The sequence below is a fragment of the Artemia sp. Qi Xiang Cuo genome, chromosome 6, assembly GCF_049724085.1.
Source record: "Artemia sp. Qi Xiang Cuo chromosome 6, ASM4972408v1, whole genome shotgun sequence".
NCBI classification, from domain to species: domain Eukaryota; kingdom Metazoa; phylum Arthropoda; class Branchiopoda; order Anostraca; family Artemiidae; genus Artemia; species Artemia sp. Qi Xiang Cuo.
This window is the reverse complement of record NC_142799.1, coordinates 81,824,268-81,841,535: the sequence shown is the minus strand read 5'-3', so window position 1 is coordinate 81,841,535 and position 17,268 is coordinate 81,824,268. Positions and strand designations below refer to the sequence as shown.

The following is a 17,268-nucleotide window of genomic DNA, read 5'->3' as shown; positions in this document are numbered from 1 at the left end:
AGAAGAAGTCGGCTGGCATTGACCGTGTATCCGCTCTTCACCTTAGCCATTGCAGCCCAACTTTCATGGGGCACCTAACTCTTCTCTTTCAGATGATCTTCACTACTGGACTTGTATCATCGGCATTCAGTTCTGGGTCGCTTAGGCCAGTCCTGAAGAAAGGAAAAAGTACTTCGGAATGTGCTTCGTTTAGACCGATCACAGTGGCACAAACTTTTCGCAAAGTCTTCGAACTTTCGTTCATTAATAAATTCCGGGAAACAAGCTAAACCTTCCCGTCCCAGTTCCCAGTTTAGGCATCAGAGGGGTTTAGGTTGTGATCAAGACTTTTCTGCTTTGGTTTCAGTTTGGATTGACGGTAATGAATCAAAAGCGTCAATTGTTATAGGTATGCATGACATCTGCCATGCCTACGACTCACTTCTCCATGACCAACTCATTCTGGATATGGGAAAGAGGGTGTACAGAAGGACATCCTACTACCCATTAAAGATATGTACGACCACCTACAGGCTGAACTCCTATATATATATATATATATGTATATATATATATATATATATATATATATATATATATATATATATATATATATATATATATATATATATATATATATATATATATATATATATAGTAAATCTATGTTCGTTTTCATTTGTAAATGGGCATATTAAATTAAAAACATTCTTCCTTCACAAAATAAAAGCTTCAAGGGTGCTGTAGTTACATGTAAAAGAAACAAACATCAAGACCATAATTTTCCTTAAAAATCGTAAATGAGAAATTAGGCACGAGGTGTTCTGTGCCTGGAATTCAGTTGCATAAGTATCTTATTTGTTGAACGTAAGCTAAATTAAATTAGATCAGGAAGCATGAAATCGTTGCGCAAACCCTGCCTGAATGTACATGAAACCTACCGTCGGGTATGTGCCCGGGAATTTTGTCCGGGAGAGCCCGGTAATAAAAAAAAAATGTTTAATTGATTTTTCTCCGGGAAAAAACTATATTTTAATCAAAGGCGTGCAAGGTCAAATTTTGATTGCGGGAGGGGGACGACCCCCCCCCCCCCTCCCCCTATCCTCCCTGGGGAATGCTACCTATTGAAATAGGTAGTCGTTTATTGGAAGACAAAATCTAATGACGCTATGTTCCTACAATCTTAAAACACTTGTATAACTTTTAAATACTCAGAATGATACGTACTACTCGGAAAAATTCATACATTTAAACATCCGCATGTATCTAATATGCAGAAGTAAGTTTTCAATAAATATGTAGTTAACTCTAGCCCTGTATTGTTTGCTCATTGACAAAGCGAGCAAATAAACCAAAAATATTGTCCAGGTGTCAACCAACTTACTATAATTTCCTTGCGTGCAGATGGCTGTCGCATTGTAAAAGCGGGGGTGATTCAGCTTTGTGACTGTGACCAAGTTACGTTGAATTTTTACATGATCATACATAGCATAATCTGGGAAATTGTTGGTGGTTGTGATTTTTTTATTAGCTTTTATTTTTCTTGTCTCAGCGGCAGATTAAGCGAGATTTTATATGTATTTCCTATAGGTATATAATTTAGATACTTATATATTGATATATATTTAGGTATTTTTTTCAGACATATTTTTTTATTTTATATTCCTATTCTATTTGTATATTTTATATTCCAATTTTAGAAATACTATAGGAATATTATATTGTATTGTCCTGGTAGTGTAAAAGATGTTTGTAATTAAGGAGATCCGTCTTGTACTGAAACAACACATGTTCTCCCGAACTATGAAAGTTGGATTTAGAGGATTGTTGCTAGGCAAATTGAAAATAAAACAATGTCGGCGATGTCTTCACTTCTTTCTACGCCTCTTGCAAAAGCATTATATTAGCATATGGAGGGGCTGAATTAAAATTAAATGGGGGGGGGGCTGAAATCTCCCATTTCTCCCCTCCTCTTTCATTATGGCTTTATTACTTGGTATGTGTTGTCCTTAAAAGTATCAAAGTACTACTTCTGGTTAGATAGCAAATTTGGGACAAAATACACTTTCCATATTCTCTCCAGGAAATTTTTTATATATTTAGTTCATTGTCTCTTTTTATTATCAGAGTTCAATATTTTGAGGGATTTTTAATTTTGCTATACCTGGTTGCGACTATCTTGTTTGTTATAATGTTTATGAAATCAATGTATGATCTATTTTCAATCTTCCAGTTTCTGTTTTAGCCGAAGTCGCTTCTTTTTGAAAAATGGAGGGGAAAGGTTTTTTTTGCTTTAAGAGTTGGTGTTGAGCAAGCTTAACTTAGCAGAAATATACAAAAGAATACACCTTTATAGCTGTAGATTCTATGGAGCTTCTGTTGCGGGGGAGCTCATATTGACACAAGAGAGTGAGCCAGTCATGGCTCACCTTTTCAATTCGTCTTAAAATTTGGAACATCTTTGTTTACACATTTCAATTGATGGGGGGTTGAAAATACTGTTTAAACAGAAGCTTCTTCTCTGATAAGTTAATTACCGCTTGGATTGGAGAGTTTGTAAGAAATGAAAGGAAGTTGAGTGTGTTCAGAATAATTTTGGTTCAATTTTGAAAGCTCATGGCGGCACAGTGTAGAGAATGGATTGAGAGCTCATGGCACATCACGGTAGAGAATGGATTGAGCGGTAGGTGGTGAACTGTAAATCTTAATTTGAAGAAAAATCATTTATCTTTGTTAGAATTATTGTTGTCGTACCTTATAATAAAATGTAGTCACCTACTAATTATGTTGCTTAAAAATAATTAAATCTGGTTCAGTTAAATTTGAAAAATGATAAAAATATTTTTGAAATAGGATTTAATTGATTTGAGCAAAATGTTTTAAAAATTGTTCACATAAGCATTTGTAAGTGTTACTCACGCAATGTTGGAGTGTCCTCCAAAATTCGTATATGGGTTGGCTTTGATATTTGGACGGTGTAATTTCTATTGTAATTATTCAATACCTTAAATGGCTCTGTTTGAGGTGTTCTCTGAATCATAAACGGGACTTTAAAAGGTGTCTTAAAACCGGAAATATTTGGGTCACCTTTTGCTAAGTGAACGGTTTGGTGGAAAAGGAAATGATTTCAGCAAACGGTTCCTTTTGGAAAATAAAACTTGTTGCGTATCTTTTGTGAATATTTGCCGTGTAATACTCTCTTCGCAGCCTATATAGCTGTTTTTTTTTAGCTTAACACAAACTGACGATTCTGCCTGCATAGTGAGAAAAACACATCTTGAACGTGCACGCGCATAATGAATCCCTCGCCCCCTCCTTCCGAATAGGTTCTAAAGTATAATAACTCGAGCGATTTCAAAGCATAAGCACGATTACTGTTACCTATACAAAGGAGAAGTGCTATTCCCTCTCCGCTTTGAGATTGACCAGGAGAATCCCCCACTCGACTCCCCAAAAAGCTTGAATAATGTCACAATTCCCTTTCTATTTGCGACACTTTCTTAGTTGTGTACCTACTTCGACATTTAGAATGAATGGTTCACTCGTGATGGATTAAAGGGTCAATGTATAGATCGTCGAGGTCGCGCCATAACTGCTATCTCACATTTTTACAGTTGTGAGGTAATTACCGAAAACTGTTTTTAAAGGAGTAATAGCAGAGCAATGTATATTTGGACGGTGATTGACCATACACTGCCCTGCTGGTTCTTTTTTTTACTCAACATCCTTGGCCGGAAGTCATTTGCTCCTTGGAGCTTAGCCACAGAAGAAGCAACGAGCATCTAATGCAGATGTGCAATCAGAAGCAGTTATTACCCACTGCCATTAAGATTAGAAGACTTAGATGATTTGGACCTGTTATACGGTGCCCAAGTGGGTACCTGATCCACCAGTCCCTTGAATTTAAGCCCCTTCTAAGCGGAAGCACGGATGCAAAGGGGGCCAATCTCGGTTGGAAATCATCTGCCCCAAAACAGTATACTGAGGACAATCACAGAACATGACCCAGCGTGTTTTTGGTGCCGAGTTGGCCACACACCCTGTGCCTCGTGTTAGGTACACGTGCAATAAGCTCCTTTTGAGAGCAGCTTATCAAACGGGTTTTGGCAATTATTATAGATTTGTAGACACGTTAGATACACGTATATATATATTACCGTGAGTGTCCGCAAATTGGTGAATGTCCGAAATACTTTTTTCCCTGGATTTATTCAGCGTTGCCAGTCAACTTTTTCAATTTAACGCAAGGTTTGATGATCTCATATTAGGCTTGGTTAGGTTTTTAACCCATTCCTGAATTTAGAACCAAATTTAATCTAACGTTACCTCAACTAACATAATCTAACCTAACTTTAACTTTTACCATCAATACTTGCATAAGACTGAAAAAGCTGACTCTCAAAGCTAACTGAATCCAAGCAGAGAAAGGGAATTTAGGACATGCACCGGCGATTGTCGATATCAACCGGCGATTGTCGGAATTAACCATATTTTGAACATTCACGGTAATATATATATATGTATATATATATTCACAATATTCACAAGCATGATTTGCAGTCAAACAGTCAGCTGCGGTAATTTATAAAACACAACATTTATATGCATATATTGTATATATATATATATATACATACATATATATATATATATATATATATATACAATATATGCATATAAATGTTGTGTTTTATAAATTACCGCAGCTGACTGTTTGACTGCAAATCATGCTTGTGAATATTGTTTCTAGCTAATTCAGTCCCGTTGAAATTGAGAAAATATGACTAGAATATAAAGCGATCAATTATGTCCCTCCACTTTGAAATTATCATGCGAGTTTGTAACTATATGGGATGTGGCTGATTTTCTTCAATGTAAGACAGATGAATTAATCGCTCATTTTCTGTGGTTTATGTTTTGGCTGAAAGCCTGAGAAAAGGTTCATATCAAAATTCTTACTCACGTGATGTCTGATTGAAGTCCAGCCAGAAATTACTGTTCAAGGAATTTTGAAATAAATCTATTTTTACACTTCCTCTTTTTCTATTGAATGAATGCCATTTGTCGTTAAAAAAATTTGAAAAAAAGACGATTAATATTTTGTATTTTGTGAGTTCCAAAAGAAAGTGTTTTGGCCATTCACTAGAATTGTTAACAAGTCTGAAGTTTATGTATACATCGGAGCAAATCTTTTTATGATTTTCTGCAGAGGCCTATTCGTTCACCCACGTGTGTATCTGACCCTGTGTTAGCATTTCGCTGTCATTGGTCATTTAAAGTAGGCCGCTATGGAAGGAAAGAAACACCTGGAAATATTTATCACTCGCTTTATAAACCATGAAAAAATCCTACATGAGATTACCTACTTATTGCAATCAATCCGTCGCACTTACCCAAATTAATAAAAAAAATATTTTATTTTCATACCAGGATTAGGATGGTTTTTCTTTCACTGGTATTGATCAGCTTAATGTTATTCGCAATTTAAAGAATAAAACACGGAAATAATATTTACCCTTAATTTTTCCCCGTTTCAAAAATCCAATTCGCTTTATATTTTTCCGTGTCTAGACTCGTCAAAGTAAAACGACGAGTTTCTAAGCCGCATGAATCAAGGACAGCCGATATCAATAAACTAAAGAAGTAAATGGGGAAGTCGGAAGTAATGGAGGCAAAGAAAAGTGAATGTCATCAAAAGTAGCTAGGATGAGCATATCAGGAAGGAAAATATTATAATACATAGTAATAATATATTTTTAAAATTGTCGAAAAAAGATGAATGGGAAAGAAAAAGAAAAGGCATTTAAAAGTGAGTAATAAAAACACAACTGCTGTAAAAAAAAAGAATTGGACAGAAAACTTAAACTAGCAGACTTGCTGATTCGTGTGATAGAACTACAGTTTTAATGTTTTGCCGGCTGAGAAGTTTTCCAGCTGTGGAATTTGAGTCCGCTGTGGAATTCAATTTGGAGGCTCGTATTTCACAGGGCATTAGCGTTTGGGTATGTGCATGCTTTTTTGGGGGGGGGGGGTAATAACAAAAAAAACTATTCGAATTTATAATTTCAATAAGAAGTGCCCAGAGATTCTAGAAAACCTTGAATTCCAGATTGAAATAAAGGAGCTGGAAATTTTTCAAAAACTTCTTTCTACACACCGTCTCCCCATCTATGCTGGAAGTGAAACGAAAATATAAAATTGGTCAAAACTTTTAATTAAAGGCTGAATAAAAATAAACACTTTTAGATAGATAGTGTATCCGAATATTTTGGCTTCGTCATCTGGAGGCCTTAGTAATGGAAAAAGATACTCCTATACAATCCAAAACACACCCGAGAAGTTTGCTCAGTTGAATCGGCGAAAAACCGGTAAACCGGTTTACCATTCTGTATTCAGAGACAATTAGCCTAGGTTCACTGAAATAAACTTTGTTGTGGCTATATTTTAATTAAATATTTAATATACAGAGTTGGTATTTTGGTTAGGTTAGGTATTTAATATAATGCATTCTGGGCGATCTGTTATACATAATTCGAAGTTATTGTTCCCATAATTTTGTAAATAAATTATTATAATTTCATAATATTTTGGTATATTTCATTAGGATTAACCTGACCTCACTTCTCGAGTGTGTTCTGGATTATACGGGAGTACCATGAAAAAAAAAACAAAAAAACTAGATAATGGAAATTACAACAAAGTAGAAAATAACAAGGTCATATGTATTTTTGTTTCCTTGACAAATTAAGAAACTTATATTATGTATGACTAAGACTAATGCAACGTGAACAAACAAGTCGAACAATTTTGGGTGTGGTTCCAAGAATTTATCAATTTTTTCCTTATCATTAGCATTCATTTCCAATTATATAGGAAACAACTGGGCAAAAGGTCATTATACAGAGGGTGCAGAATTGGTGGACTCAGTATTGGATGTCTTGTGAAAAGAGGCAGGATCCTGTGACTGTCTTCAGGGATTCCAGTTGGTACATTCCCTGGGGGGTGGCACCGGCTCTGGCATGGGCACACTTCTCATTTCAAAAATCAGAGAGGAATACCCCGATAGAATTATGAATACCTTCTCCGTTGTCCCCTCGCCAAAGGTGAAATTTTTGCTTGTTTTGTTGATCACTAAAAATCATTTTCCATTATACAGGTAACAACTGGGCAAAAGGTCATTATACAGAGGGTGCAGAATTGGTTGACTCGGTGCTGGACGTTGTACGAAAAGAGGCAGAATCCTGTGATTGTCTTCAAGGATTCCAGTTGACACATTCCCTGGGGGGTGGCACCGGCTCAGGCATGGGCACGCTCCTCATTTCAAAAATCAGAGAGGAATATCCCGATAGAATTATGAATACCTTCTCCGTTGTCCCCTCGCCAAAGGTAAAACTTTTGAAGAAAAAAACATCGTATTATATCTGTTGTGTTTTCTTTTATTTATCTGATTAGCCAGAGGACTTCAGAGGAACTGACCAAGCAGGTCTGCGCGTGACACAATAAAAAAAACCATCTCTTCATTTCATGATCCTGGAGAATCAGTTTTCGAGACAGGGCGAGTTTCTAATTTCAAAGAAATCTGCCTTAAATCTCCACTCTGATTGGTCAGTCATAACGTTTAATATTGAAAGTTGAAGACAGCTCAGCTCACCAATGCGCGCACGTTTGGCACTTCAGTCCTGTGTATTGTTCTATCGACAAGTGTCAATATAGCGCGGCTCGGGCATAATTACCATTCAAATAAATGGAATGGCTCATACCCAACATACTAGGGTATTTAATAGACATAAGTTTAGTGGTTGACTACTTCTAAACAAATATGCTAATAAATAAAATAGCATCATTATATTCATTATTTTATTCTCTTTTCAAATGCCATGGTCACCTTAATGACAATGCACTACCCTCTCCCCCTGATAGTCCCAGATATAGCATCAGGAATATGTGAAAAACTGCAGGAAAACAATAGAATTTACATTATAGTATGCAGGATGTTTTATTTTTTATTTATATTTTATCCGCTTTTTAAAATCATTCTGACTAATATTTTTATCCAATATTGAAATAAATCAAAGGCGAAACTAGATATCGTTGGGGTTAGAACGCACAAAACGTTTTAACAAAGAACCCATGACGTATCACGGGATTCAATTAACGGAGAAATATATTATTAGGACTATATATGGGACCTTCAGGAGGGGGGAGGTTGCATTGTCAGAAAAGCGATCAAGATATTGGAAAAAAATAGGGTACTTCTTTAATTTTATCAGCATGTTAGCGCTTAAATTGGTCAATTACTAAATTGATACGATTTAATATTTTAGTAGTTTATTTTAAATAATAAATACTATTAATGTAGCCTATATACCATGGCTCAGGCACGTACGCAGGAATTTGTTTCGGGGGGGGGGCAAATCCTTCAAACCCATTATTCTGTGAGAAAAATAAGAAAATTATGGGAAAATGAAAAAAATCGTGAGATTTCGGGGGGAACCCGGAGCCCCCCCGAAATCTCACGAAATCTCACGAAATATAGAAATCTCACGAAATCTATATTGATGGGCTCGCCCTGTTTGAACTTCTCCCCCGAAATTTTTGTTCAGTTCGAACCAAAATAACAAAAATACAAGTAAACAAATTTGTGTACACAGAAACCTTGATAATCACTAACCGTTCTTTTTAATGAGCCCCCGTCCCCAAGAACAAATATCATGGATACGTCCCTGATATATACAGTAAATATAATTATAGTTTTTTTTTCTGGTGTCATTAAAGCTTAGGCTTATATCTCCGGTTTTTCCCTCTGAAGCATTATCGGTTAGGTTCGAGATCCTCAGATATATACAGAAAACAGTAAGTTCAAATATTTTCCTTTAATATAGAAAATGCGTATTCTAATTACGTAGTAATCGTTAAGCAATACAGATAATTTGTTAATTGACAAATTTGAAATGTAATTTAATAACAGAAAATGAAAATTGATAGTTATCTTCATGTCATAAAATATTTGCTTAGCAACAATGTGTTAAAACATATGCTGTGCTATGGTTTATTTGAAGTTCCTCATCCGATGTAATTCAAAACGACATGAGATGGTGGGAGAAAAAGACGCGAGAACGTTTGTTTTTGGGGTTGATGCAAAATTGATAGGATAGCTAAATTATGAGGGAAATTGTAAACAATCTTGAAAATTTTGGGCAGTAATATTGATCTGAAGCAGAGGCGGTTTTAGGGGGGGGTAGAAGGGGCACTTGCCTCAAGCACAGAATTTCTAGGGGATCTAGATTTCAAATAAAAAATCTAACTATTGTAATTATTTTGTATTTTTTTCAATAAAGTAGAGGGTGCAGTTAATAAATGAAAATAATTAGTAAATTATTAATTAATCAATAAAACTAAAAAATAAAAATAATTTAAACTACAATAAGACAAATAATTATTAATTAACTAATAAATTGAAAATAATTTTATTAACATTTGGCTGAAAATTTTGCGGGAGAAGGGGGGGCTAATTAAGAATTTGGAGCGGGGCGAAAGGTGCCCCCATCCTTAGTTTAGTTTGACGGTTACATAGTATGTAATGTTCTTTAGATCTAGCAAGATAACATAAGTGATGTGTCGTATTTCTTAAATCTACTGTTGATTTTGTTTCGAATGCATCTGTTTTAGCGATCCTATTATTCAATAATACAAAGGGAAATATGCACCCTTCAGAATCAGCAAACATCTGTGGGTGTCACGCAATTCATTCTTATTTTTGGCTCAGCAAATCCTTTGGAAATCGGAACTTTCGTCGAAAATGAAGATTTTTTAAATTCTTCGCGATTTTTTAAAATACAATTTCAGCTGTTAATTGTCAATCGAAATTTGGCATCATTTTAAAATCCAAATTGTCTTCTTGATGAGGAAGTCTCATCTATTGGTTGAATGATTTCTTTCAATCATCTCAAACTTTCGTCTTGTTGATGTGAACTCTCAATGTGCAGCCATGCGTTATAAACTAAGTCTTAAGGTTTCACTTAAGTAATTTCAAATTATAGAGCTTTATATCGAACCGGACGTAGACCTTTTCAATGCCGCCGCTCATAGTGGTGAATCTATCCAGATGCCAAATAATCATCCTTTTCTTTTATTGTGTGAAAATTATCACGCGTTTTTAATAGTGAAATAGTTTTAAAAAACGGATTTCTGAGTAATATGTTAACGAGGAGAAATTGTTTCACTTTTTTAATTATTTTATGGGACCTATTCGTTGGTAATGAATAATTTTTTGCATCTCTTGTTTACTTCTGGTTTATATTGGGCAAAGGTAAAAAGGATCACTTAACAAGGTGCAAAATAGTTTTTTTTTTTTTTTTTTTTTTTTTTTTTTTTTTTTTTTTCTGGTCTATTTTGTGCATGTTAACCTAGACTTGTCTATTTTATAATTTCGGAAAATAGTTTGAATCGAGAAATAGTTCGTTTGAAACGAAAATTTCATATTTGTGTTCTTAGTGCAGATTTTTTTGTATGTTAGTTTTCTAAAATCACCTTTTGAACGTTTCAACGCAGGATGACAATTTTGCTCAAGTTTAGTCTTACCCATCAAAAGTTACGAGCCGGAGAGAATTTGCCTTATTTTCGAAAAAAAGGGGGAAATATCCCCTAAAAGCCATAATAACTTAAGGATCTCATAGAGGAATTTTTCATGGAGTAAGAAAATTTTCCACGAAGAGTGCCGGATTTCCCAGTATTATTAAAAAAACCGATCAGAAATTAAACTAAAAAAACAAGTTTCTTCAACTGAAAGTAAGGAGCAACATTAAAACAAAACGAACATAAATTATTACGTATATGAGGGGGTTCGCCCCCTCTTCAATATCTCGCTCCTAACACTTCAGTTTTTTTTTGTACTTTCAGAAGAGCTATTATTGTAATTAAACGGGCTTTGTGATTCAGGGGTCATTCTTTAAGTATTGGAACAACATTCGAACTTTAACGCAAAGAACGAGGTATTAACGAGGGGGTAAACCCCCTCATATGCATAATAATTTCTGTTCGTTTTAAGTTTTAATGTTGCTCTTTACTTTCAGTTGAAAAAACTTGTTTTTTATTTAATTATAAAAAATAGTTATTTTCCGAATCTCGTTTAAAAATTGCCATATATTTTTTTTTATATATATATTGGGGATTACGTCCAAAATCCGTGAAAAAAAAATTTATTTTTTTCAACAAGCTTAGTTCATTCTCTAAGAAATAGTCATTATAATATAGTTTATTTTGTAACATAGTAATAAAAATTTAGTTTAGTATTGTTATGACATTAAAAATAATGGCATAACCCTAGCTTGGTGAAAGAAGAGAACTGAAAATAATGAATTAGAAGATATGTGCCTAAGGGGGTGCTAACATTTCGACTAACCGTCACAAGCACTAAACATCGTAACATCGAAAAGGAAAATCAGTCAGAACCACTAACCGTCATAACATCTAAAAAAATTTACAAGTTTATATAATAGTAATAAGTATGTAATAGTTTAGAAACAAATTTTGGCTATATATTTGCACATCAGAGTGTGGGGGTAAAGCATAGCATATATTAAATAGGTAACCTAACCTAGGTACCTTTTCCCCTAATCCCTAACATCTAATTTTAGATGTTATGACGGTTAGTGGTTCTGACGGATTTTTTTGTCGATGTCCTGACGTTAGTGCTCCTGACGGTTAGATGCTATGACGCCTTCCCTGCCCGAACAGCAACACAGCTTTGACGATACCTTAAACCAATGGTAGTAGTGGAACCGGATTATTACATTTACCCATAGTTTAGATAATCTTTCCTGGACTTGGATAAAAAATTGACCTGGCTCACTTAAGACTTTTTATACATTATCTCAGAAAAGATACAGGAAGAAACAAGGGTTAGCGTGTTGCAATTAATTGTAAAGATACTTAACAGATACCTAGGACTTCCCTGGTCTAAGTATCTTGTCCGTTAGGTACTAGTTACAGATGTAGCCTAGTCGCAAAATCTTATTTCTCATCAACCTCAAAGTTTAATCCAAATCAACCTAAAAAACCCTTTCCAGATTTTTATGAATTAAAAATAAGCTTGTTTGAAAAAGGGCGTTGTAGGTACAATAAACCCTGATCTTTAATTAAAGTATGTTTACTATGTAATGGTACCATTTGTTTGATGCAGGTATTAGCGCTTTTTATGTTAATGTTACCTGCAAAATGTTTGACCTGTCTACGTTTAGCTCAATTATGTTCACGTAATTTTAAGAAGGACAAAAATCACCTTAATTCAGCTAAAACTAAATTTATGGAACGTTGTGGGTGCAACAAAGTCTGATTTTCAATTAATGTATGTTGTATTTTTTTGATACAGATATTAGCCTTTTTGCGTATTAATGTTAGAAATATGTTTCTTAAAATATAAGCCGTTTTTATGGCTAGCTCAGTTATGTTCATGGGATTTTAAGGTGAAATAGAATAGTAGAATTAGAATGTTAAAAGTAGAATAGCCAAGGCTCAGGGTGTTTTTTTCACAGTTAAAAAAAAAGTTTGGAAGAATAGGAAAATAAGTCTGCAAACCAAGATTAGAATATTAGACGCTACGGTGATGACAGTAGTCAAATATGGCTCTGAAGCATGGGCGCTCCGAAAAGCGGATGTGGATTTGCTAGATGTTTTCCAGAGAAATTGCGTAAGGATTGTTCTGGGTACCCGGCTGACTGACCGTATTTCTAACAATATGCTCTACGAAAAATGTGGTTCAATACTGCTTTCTAGTGCTATAATGAAAGAAAGGCTGAGGTGCCTAGGGCACGTTGTGCGGATGAAGGATGACAGATTGTCGTAGATTGTTCTTTTCGGCCAACCGTCAAGGGCTAAACAGAAAGCAGGTCGTCTTCGGTGGGAGGACGTCATAAAGAAAGATTTAAAGGAAATGGGAACTTAGTGGGAGGTGTAAAAGGGGAGGCTTTGAATAGATTGGGATGGAGGAGGAGCGTGTGCAGCTGTCTTGGCCTCAGGTGGCTTGGTGTTGCCGTGAGTTATTATTATTATTAGTAGTAGTATTTTAAGGTGACAAAAGAAAAAATATGGCCCATTTAGAATGTCATTTTAGAAACAGCTTGATTTAGCCAAAACTAATGTTTGAAATGAATTGAATCCATTAACTGTGTCGGTTTTGTCATTCAGATCTGGATTTGCTCAAAAATCTTTGTTCAACTGGTATAGTAAACTTGGTTAAGACAGTTTTGACATTGAAATAAGTTGAATTAAAAACTCTGATTGCAAATTAGCAATGATATACTAATTAGCTTACATACTAATGGAACGTTTGATATCTTCTGTTTATTTGTTTTCCAATTTCTTTTGTTTTGTCAATTTCTTCCTTTCCTTAAGGGGCCTCCTCCTCCCTAGTGCGTATGTGCCCCTTACTGATGAACCTTGAAAAGATTGTCACACATGAACTTGCGCAAAAATTTGTTTCGAAGATGACCAAATTAAAATAAAGGAACGAAAGGAATTAAACTATTTTGTAAGTGAGGCCATTTTTTCCTAAGATACAAATGAAAAGTATCATTCCATCAGTTTATTTGCCTGCCAATTTCTTCCGTTTTTTGGCGTTCAATCCTGGACATACAGAATGAGTTACTATGTGATATAAACAACGAATTAGCGAATTCCAAATTTGCTAAGGGTCTTGGCTACAATATTTGGTAAGATTTGCCAAAAAGTAATTAAAAATGGTTGCGGGTTTATCGCTTTTCTGTTACTGATTTGGTATGATGCTGCCATTTAAAGAAAAGGGTTTAATACAACTGGTTTTTAAATATAACCTGTTTTATTTATGTGATTTTATCATGGTAGTCAAAATTCTGAACTTAGTCCAAGGTATATGCTTGTTTGAAAGCGTATAAGGTAACTTGACACAATCACGGCATAGTATTAGGAAACATTTCGGAAAGTTTTTTCCATAGGTTATGGAAAATTTTGTCGTCAAACAAAGCCAGAGTTTTGTAGATATTATACTAAATTTAAAATGTCTACAAGATACTCGCAGGTTTTTGATTGGCTAATTTCTTGATAGTTCGGTCAAAACCATGGACATTTTCCGAAGACATTTTGGCAAGGACCCGGCGAAAGCCGCCTTTAATGGTACAGGAAAGATAAAAACAAACATAAAAAAGGCAAAGGTAGAGAAAATAAGATATAAAATCAACTTGAATAAAAAGAAGTGGAATTGAATATCGGCTATAAAAACTAAAACTGAAAAAAACCTGAAGCTTGATTTTTAAAAAATAGAGTATATAGAAAATATAATTAAATTTCGAGTTCCCACTATTTAGAGATAATAAAACAAGCAGAACGAAGTTTCTATTTCTATTTTCTATTTTTTTATTTTTTTTATTTTTTTTTCAACTGTCTATAGAACTGACCATATGGCCTGATCAAAAGAATGAGCGAATTTAAATTCTACTACTTTTTGCGATTCCTTTTCGTCGTCAAGCAGAATTAGCTAAATAGTTATTTCCAAAATTTAAAACGTTTTGTCAAAAACTTTGTGGCCTCTTTTTTTAAATGTTCTTTTGTTGCTTTGTTTTTAATTTCTTGACTGATTTTATGTTCCCAATAAAAAATTGGTTCATATAAAAAAGTTAATGTTAAGAAGCGTGATTATTCTATTTGTGTAGTCATGGCTACAATTGGGGAAGTGGGTGACCTAAACCGTGGGGGACAAAGACAAGGAAATTCTAATTTTTTCAATCTAAAAAAAACTGACTGGGAGGGGGGCCTTAGCCCCCCCCCTCTGTGGTAAAATCTCCCAAGTTCCCTTGTTGGGTATTATTGGGCCAGGCTTTAATATCGTTGTTTACCTTCAACGTAATCAGAAAACGCTTCTCTTTTGCAAGAATGTTTTTGCCACTTATTGTCTTACCGAGTTTGCTCGTGCCATATGTGCAATGGCGGTTCTACCCTTTCTTGCACCTGGGGCAAAATCTTGATTAACATGCCCTGTCTCCCAGTTTTCAGGCTAAATTTTAACAAAATTTTATCTATTAACAATTTTTTTTTATTTATTAATTAACAATTTGTCTTAATTAATGTTTAATTTATTATTTAAATTATTTAATTATTCTATTTTTAATTTATTTTTATCTTATCAATTAATTAACCATTTATTGAATGTTTTCATTTATTAAATGTGCCATCTACTTTATTTTAATAAGAATGAAATTTATAAAATTATAAAATCATTATAACTGTTAGATGTTTATTTGAAATTTTGCGCCCCTAAAATTCTGCAACCGGGGCAAGTGGCCCCTCTATCCCTCCCCTAAAACCGCCTCTGTATATGTGCCTTAATTGTTATTTTCGGCGAATTTTCAGACTGAACTTTCCCTAAATAAAATAGTAAATTTGTAGTTCACTGTCTGAACAAAAAATACTGGCTGCTAGGAAAATGGTAATTTTAGCAGCCGGAAGTTTATCGAAATGCGATCCAAACAAGAAATAGGCAAACGAAAAAATGTCTTACGGCACTATCCAAATAAGTAGACCTGTGGTTATCTGTTGGATCTGAAGTTAATTAACTTCTTTCGTTTCGGCAAAAGAAAAATCCGGAGCTTAAAATGTACGAGCCTGTTGAATATTGTTGTTATCGTTCTTATGAGTCCCGAATCGTTTTACTAATAATTGGTAATCGTGATTCCTACTTTGAAGACATTACTTGGATTTTAGCGATGGGCAAGAAACTGGACAATCGCATGCGTGTGAATTAACCTTGGAAGGGGTACCAAATCATAGTGGACGAGGGAACAAAAAAAAGTTGGGGGAACTCGTAACAGTTCTGAGTGTTTGGGTAGGGGCGCTTTTCGCACCAGGGTTTTAAAACGTTTTAAGAAATCAGATGAGATGCGCTTAAGAAACTAGATAAATAAGAAACAATTAGACTATGTCTAGCAGGGCCGTTTCCACGATTTTTTTCGTGGGGTATTTTACACAAGGATTTTCTTTGGGGGGGGGGGAGGTACACATAAAAAATTTGTTTTATGTCCATTTTCGTTACGTTTTTACGAGTCAGAAAAACATTTCAGAGAGGGGGCTCCACCGGGATACGGCCTATAAATATTTCCAAAAGGAGTTGTTATCTCTTTAGTTTTAATTATTTTTTGAAAAATAGGAGCGGTTTTGGGGATTCTGAGGGTTATATGGTGGACTTTTCGAGGAAAGTGGAGTGCTAAGTTGGTAACGTTGCATAATTAAAAATGTAGGTTTTGTTAAAATAAAAAATTTTCAACTTCGTTATTAGTTTTGTTGCAAAAAAATAGACAGGAAAATTCGTCATGTATTTAGAAATGATTTTGGTATCTCCTATACAGGGGCCCAGTTTGGTGGAGAGGGTGCTATAAAGAATGTGCCAACAAAATCGTCCAGTGTACCGACAAATGCTGTGGCACATACGCTAAATTAAACTAAAAATATGAGCTAAATACCATGGCATCGGTGTGGAACTTGGGTGGTTTCTCCCCCCCCCCAGCTGCGCCCCTGCTCCCCTGCCGTTTTGCTGCCCCCTGTTACAGGGTTGTTTTTAGTAAAAATTTTATTCTAGCTTTTTTCTCTTATGATCTTTCCAGAATATCGGTACACCAAGGCATAAACCAACCAATGATTTTAAGCGGATGTTCGTGTATTAGCCTCAATATTTATCCTTCAGGATTATACCTGAATAGAGGAAGGGAGTCCCCCTGGAAAATTATGTAATAGCCCCCGTCCCCATTTTTATGGACTTTCTTTTATTGATAAATGGTTTTATGCGACAGGAGGGAATTTATTTTGGGATACGAGTTTTATTTTTCGTCCAGCCAGTGCTGTGATAAATACTTGTTGTTAGTTTGTTAGATTTAGTTTTATAACCTACATATTATTTATTGCTATGATTAATTGTTGGATTTAAATTACCTAGGATTTTGAATTAATAGTTTTTTGACTTTAGGTATCAGACACAGTAGTTGAGCCATACAACGCGACTTTATCAGTTCATCAATTGGTTGAAAACACCGACGAAACGTTCTGTATCGACAATGAAGCGTTGTATGATATTTGTTTCAGAACTTTAAAATTAACGTCACCAACGTACGGTGATTTAAATCATCTCGTCTCAGTAAGTGGGGATACTATACTTACATGTACCTTTGCTAGTATTTACTGGTTGGTAGTTTGCGACGTTGTGCTTTTAGTTTTATTTTGGAATCCTTGTTGAAAATTGAACTTCCTGTCTTGTGTTCGCTCTATGTA

General features: G+C 34.8%; 1 protein-coding gene across 2 annotated transcripts in view; it reads left to right on the top strand.

Annotated features, from left to right (window-relative positions):
• LOC148951663 (tubulin beta-1 chain-like) overlaps nt 1–17,268 on the top strand; it is a 51,756-nt gene that overhangs the window by 12,934 nt on the left and 21,554 nt on the right. The window contains exons 4-5 of one of the 2 annotated variants that reach the window (XM_089091253.1): nt 7,136–7,365; nt 16,967–17,134. In XM_089091253.1, coding sequence (XP_088947379.1) covers nt 7,136–7,365; nt 16,967–17,134 — 398 coding nt within the window. The remainder of the gene's footprint in view (nt 1–7,135; nt 7,366–16,966; nt 17,135–17,268) is intronic. The other variant, XM_089091254.1, reaches the window with a different exon arrangement.